This window comes from Oncorhynchus mykiss, chromosome 11 (assembly GCF_057628025.1).
Source record: "Oncorhynchus mykiss isolate SJ-2025 chromosome 11, ASM5762802v1, whole genome shotgun sequence".
Classification (NCBI taxonomy): Eukaryota; Metazoa; Chordata; class Actinopteri; order Salmoniformes; family Salmonidae; genus Oncorhynchus; species Oncorhynchus mykiss.
The window spans coordinates 3753859-3759858 of NC_143032.1; the positions used below are offsets into that span (position 1 = coordinate 3753859).

Genomic DNA, 6000 nt, shown 5'->3' on the forward strand with positions numbered 1-6000 from the left:
GTGTGGTGTTGGCTGTGTGTATGTGTGTGTATGTGTGGTTGGCTGTGTGTGTGTGGTTGGCTGTGTGTGTGTGTGTGGTTGGCTGTGTGTGTGTGTGTGGTTGGCTGTATGTGTGTGTGTGTGGTTGGCTGTGTGTGTATGTGTGGTTGGCTGTGTGTGTGTGTGGCTTGAGATATTACAATTTTGATAGTCCCGTTGGTAGTTTAATCTTACGCGAAGGTCATCGAATTTATTCACCAGAGAGAGGTCTCTGGTGGCTGCTGAGTTTAGAGAGAGAGCTGTGAGGTCACGTTATCCTCCCTAATTAAGTGTGCAGCTCTCTCTCTCCTCCCATTTGACCTCTTACCCTCATCTCTCTTCCTCTTCCCTTATCCACTCTTCTTTCCCCATCCCTACAGCCATCCCCAGCCTACTCTCTTCTACCTGCTCCCCCTCCCCCTATCTTCTCCCCGCTACCCCTATCTTCTTCCTGCTCCCCCTCCCCCTATCTTCTTCCTGCTCCCCCTCCCCCTATCTTCTTCCTGCTCCCCCTCCCCCTATCTTCTTCCTGCTCCCCCTCCCCCTATCTTCTTCCTGCTCCCCCTCCCCCTATCTTCTTCCTGCTCCCCCTCCCCCTATCTTCTTCCTGCTCCCCCTCCCCCTATCTTCTTCCTGCTCCCCCTCCCCCTATCTTCTTCCTGCTCCCCCTTCCCCTATCTTCTGCCTGCTCCCCCTCCCCCTATCTTCTACCTGCTCCCCCTCCCCCTATCTTCTACCTGCTCCCCCTCCCCCTATCTTCTGCCTACTCTCCCTCCCCCTATCTTCTTCCTGCTCCCCCTCCCCCTATCTTCTTCCTGCTCCCCCTCCCCCTATTCCTGCTCCCCCTCCCCCTATTCCTGCTCCCCCTCCCCCTATTCCTGCTCCCCCTCCCCCTATTCCTGCTCCCCCTCCCCCTATCTTCTACCTGCTCCCCCTCCCCCTATCTTCTTCCTGCTCCCCCTCCCCCTATCTTCTTCCTGCTCACCCTCCCATATCTTCTGCCTGCTCCCCCTCCCCTATCTTCTTCCTGCTCCCCCTCCCCCTATCTTCTTCCTGCTCCCCCTCCCCCTATTCCTGCTCCCCCTCCCCCTATTCCTGCTCCCCCTTCCCCTATCTTCTTCCTGCTCCCCCTCCCCCTATTCCTGCTCCCCCTATTCCTGCTCCACCTCCCCCTATCTTCTTCCTGCTCCCCCTCCCCCTATCTTCTTCCTGCTCCCCCTCCCCCTATCTTCTTCCTGCTCCCCCTCCCCCTATCTTCTTCCTGCTCCCCCTCCCCCTATCTTCTTCCTGCTCCCCCTCCCCTATCTTCTTCCTGCTCCCCCTCCCCCTATCTTCTTCCTGCTCCCCCTCCCCCTATCTTCTTCCTGCTCCCCCTCCCCCTATTCCTGCTCCCCCTCCCCCTATTCCTGCTCCCCCTTCCCCTATCTTCTTCCTGCTCCCCCTCCCCCTATCTTCTACCTGCTCCCCCTCCCCCTATCTTCTTCCTGCTCCCCCTCCCCCTATCTTCTTCCTGCTCCCCCTCCCCCTATTCCTGCTCCCCCTCCCCCTATTCCTGCTCCCCCTCCCCCTATTCCTGCTCCCCCTCCCCCTATCTTCTGCCTGCTCCCCCTCCCCCTATCTTCTTCCTGCTCCCCCTCCCCCTATCTTCTTCCTGCTCCCCCTCCCCCTATCTTCTTCCTGCTCCCCCTCCCCCTATTCCTGCTCCCCCTATCTTCTTCCTCCTCCCCCTCTTGTTCCTGCTCCTCCTCCTCTCTCTTCTCTTCTTCCTGTTCCTCCTCTCCTCCTCTTTTCTATCCTCCCCTCTGTACTCCTCCCCTTTCTCCCCCCTTCCTGGCACCCCTCTCCTAATCTGCCACCTCACATGTAAAACGCAGGAAAACTGTATTTTAATCAAATCGGAGTCCAAATTTTAAAGGGCAATTTCACCACTTTTCAACCTAATTTTCCATTATCTCAAGAACAATACCAGTGTCTACATATGTGACAATTGCACATTTCTAAATTTTAAATAAAGTTCTACCCGATACATCATCAAAATAAAAAAACGTGACGTGGGGAACAAGAAAATCCCCTCCCTCTGGCTAGAAAGTCGTTTGGTTCGCTGGGTTTTTTTGAAAATGTATTTTAACCCTACTCTTGACATTTTTTTAGGACCTAATCTTTTTAAACACAGATCAAGAAACGCACTGTTTTCACATTTTTTTAGACACTGGCGTGGTGGCTGGAGATAATGAATATGAGGTTGAAAAGTGACGGAGATGACCTTTAACAGGCCGTAAGCCAGATACATTCGGAAAGTAGTTAGACCCCTGGACTTTTTCCAAATTTTTTTTTTTACGTTTTAGACTTATTCTAAAAATTCCCCTCATTGATCTACATACAATAGCCCATAATGACATCACAATAGCCCATAATGACATCACAATAGCCCATAATGACATCACAATAGCCCATAATGACATCACAATAGCCCATAATGACATTTTTGCAAATGTATTAAAATAAAAAAAAAACTGATATCACATTTACATAAGTATTCAGACCCTTTGCTCAGTACTTTGTTGAAGCACCTTTGGTAGCGATTACAGCCATGAGTCTTCTTGGGTATGATGCTACAAGCTTGGCACACCTGTATTTGGGGAGTTTTTCCCATTCTTCTCTGCAGATCCTCTCAAGCTCTGTCAGGTTGGATGGGGAGCGTCGCTGCACAGCTATTTTCAGGTCTCTCCAGAGATGTTCGATCGGGTTCATGTCTGGCTGGGCCACTCCTGTGTTGTTTTGGCTGTGTACTTAGGGTTGTTGTCCTGTTGGAAGGTGAACCTCCGCACCAGTCCGAGGTCCTGAGTGCTCTGGGGCAGGTTTTCATCAAAGATCTCTCTGTACTTTGCTCCGTTCACTGGAAACGTTTTGCATTATGGGGTATTGTGTGTAGGTTGATGAGGATTTTTATTTATTTAATCCATTTTTAGAATAAGGCTGTAACGTAACAAAATGTGGAAAATGCAGTAGATGGAACTCAAACAAGGAAAATGTATTCTATTTAATTAATTATGGAGAGATGTGTCTGATCACGTTGTTGGTTTTCCATTTCAGGTAATGTTCATGGGAGAGAATATACCGGTACATCCTCACGTTTATAGCAACGGTCACATCTGTCTTTCCATACTAACAGAAGACTGGTCGCCAGCCCTCTCAGTGCAGTCAGTCTGTCTCAGCATTATCAGTATGCTCTCCAGCTGCAAAGAGAAGGTAAGGGGGCGACAACAGACCCTTGGGGAACGCCAAATTCGAATAAAATGCTTAATGCCTGGCATAATGTTTACCGGTACAGGGGTTAGTTCATTATACACTGAACAAAAATATAAACACAACATGTAAAGTGTTGGTCCCGTGTTTCATGAGCTGAAATAAAAGATCCCAGACATGTTCCATACGAACAAAAAGTGTATTTCTCTCAAGTGTTGTGCACACATTTGTTCACGTCCCTGTTAGTGAGCATTTCTCCTTTTCCAAAATAATCCATCAGCGTGACACTTGTGGCATATCAAGAAGCTGATTTAAACAGCATGATCATTACACAGGTGCACCTTGCGCTGGGGACAATAAAAGGCCACTCTAAAATGTGCAGTTTTGTTACAACACAATGCCACAGATGTTTTGAGGGAGCGTGTAATTGGCATGCTGACTGCAGGAATGTCCACCAGAGCTTTTGCCATAGAATTGAATGTTAATTTCTCTACCATAAGCCACCTCCAACATCATTTTAGAGATTTTGGCAGTACGTCCAACCGGCCTCACCACCGCAAACCTGACGTAAACACCATGCCCCTTGGTGGCAGTGGGGTTATGGTATCGGCAAGCATAAGCTACGGACAACAAACACAATTGCATTTTATCGATGGCAATTTGAATGCACAGAGGTATGTGACAAGATCCTGAGGCCCATTGTCGTGTCATTCATCTGCCGCCATCACCTCATGTTTCAGCATGATAATGCACGGCCCCATGTCACTAGGATCTGTACACAATTCCTGGAAGCTGAAAATGTCCCAGTTCTTCCATGGCCTGTATACTCCCCAGACATGTCACCCATTGAGCATGTTTGGGATGCTCTGGATCGACGTATAGAGGACAGTGTGTTCCAGTTCCCACCAATATCAAGCAACTTCGCCATTGAAGAGGAGTGGGACAACATTCCACAGGCCACAATCAACAAGCCTGATCAACTCTGTGTGAAGGAGATGTGTCGCGCTGCATGAGGCAAATGGTCCCACCAGATACTGACTGGTTTTCTGATCCACTACTTTCCTTTTTCAACAGGATATGTGACAGACCAACAGATACATCTGCATATCTGTATTCCCAGTCATGTGAAATCCATAGATGGGGGGGGGGGGACCTAATGAATTTATTTCAATGGACTGATTTCCTTATGAAACGTAAACTCAGTCAAAATCTTTGTAAATGTTGCATGTTGCGTTTTATATTTTTGTTCCGTAGACTTCATTTTTAAACACGCCCCATTGACACTAGAATACAGAAGGCGTGTCACTGTCACGCCATGGAGGACCCGGTGTCTGCTGGTTTTAGATTTCTCCTTTCAATCTGTAGTTTATGACCTTTAGAACCAGGTGAGGGGAGGTCCTAACCACCTAATGACCTTTAGAACCAGGTGAGGGGAGGTTCTAACTACTCAATGACCTTTAGAACCAGGTGAGGGGAGGTCTTAACTACTCAATGACCTTTAGAACCAGGTGAGGGGAGGTCTTAACTAGTCAATGACCTTTAGTTCATCAATCGTGTACAAGGGATGAGAGAGAACCTGCAGACACACGGCCCTCTGGAATGAGTTTGACACGTGAGGTAGAGGGGGAATCAGAATAAAGCTCTTTGCACTATTGAACCTCAATCTAAATGACTGTCTAGAGGTAACTTCACCTCCACTCTGAGTGAGGTTGCCTCTACACTATTGAACCTCAATCTAAATGACTGTATAGAGGCAACTTCACCTCCACTCTGAGTGAGGTTGCCTCTACGTTCCATGTTTATACCAGCACTTCTCTGATCATGACGGTTGTCTCTCTCTGCAGAGACGGCCCCCTGATAACTCCTTTTACGTAAAAACGTGTAACAAGAATCCGAAGAAGACAAAATGGTGGTATCACGGTAAGTGGTTACGTCCTCTGAGATGTGACTATGTTAATACGTAAAGGGTTAAACCTTCCCGTCCTCACACAGGCGTCACGTTCACCTACTGGAACGGTCAGTCGCTCTAGTTAATGGGAATGTGTACAGAAATCCAACACTTGGACTACAGATTAGATTAGGAAGAATCAATATTTATGGACGTTAGCGTTCATATCATCACGTCGGTGTGTTTTAATGGTGAAATTGTGTGTGTGTGTGTGCACTCACGTACCTGCTTGTGTTTCTTTCCCAGATGATACATGCTAAGTCACTTTCTAATAGTCCTACTGTCCTACATAAAGCACTTTTGAATCAAACAGTCACTGAACTCTGACCTTTTGACTGGAACAATGGACACCGTGATGCGCCGGAGACTTTTTTTTTTTCTTTTTTTAAACTGCATTTCCCAGAGGGCAGTTGGGTGCATGTTTTTGCCGGTTGTAATATACAAAATGAGAAAATAAAGGAAGGTTATATGTCCCAACAATGGATTGTTTTGGCCAAAAGGTCGTTATGCAGCCAGCAAAAAGAAATGGTTTTGAAGTGAAGATTATTATATTATTATTGTTTTAAGATGATTCTTGTTTCCTTTTGTGTTTGTTTGAGTACATTTTAAAAGGTCGTCATCATGTGTTGTATAATAATAATAATAACAATAACATTGATGGATGCATACTTGGAAGAGGATCTGAGCATCTAATACCAGGAAGAGGATCTGAGCATCTTATACCAGGAAGAGGATCTGAGCATCTAATACCAGGAAGAGGATCTGAGCATCTTATACCAGGAAGAGGA

The 6000-nt window shown here is 47.0% G+C and overlaps 1 protein-coding gene across 2 annotated transcripts in view; it reads left to right on the top strand.

Moving 5' to 3' along the window:
- ube2wb (ubiquitin conjugating enzyme E2 Wb) overlaps nt 1-5689 on the top strand; it is a 30066-nt gene extending 24377 nt beyond the window's left edge. The window contains exons 4-6 of one of the 2 annotated variants that reach the window (XM_021620038.3): nt 3112-3267; nt 5109-5184; nt 5459-5689. In XM_021620038.3, coding sequence (XP_021475713.1) covers nt 3112-3267; nt 5109-5184; nt 5459-5472 — 246 coding nt within the window. In that variant the 3' untranslated portion in view covers nt 5473-5689. The remainder of the gene's footprint in view (nt 1-3111; nt 3268-5108; nt 5185-5458) is intronic. The other variant, XM_090189221.1, reaches the window with a different exon arrangement.
- Nucleotides 5690-6000: the final 311 nt, after the last annotated feature.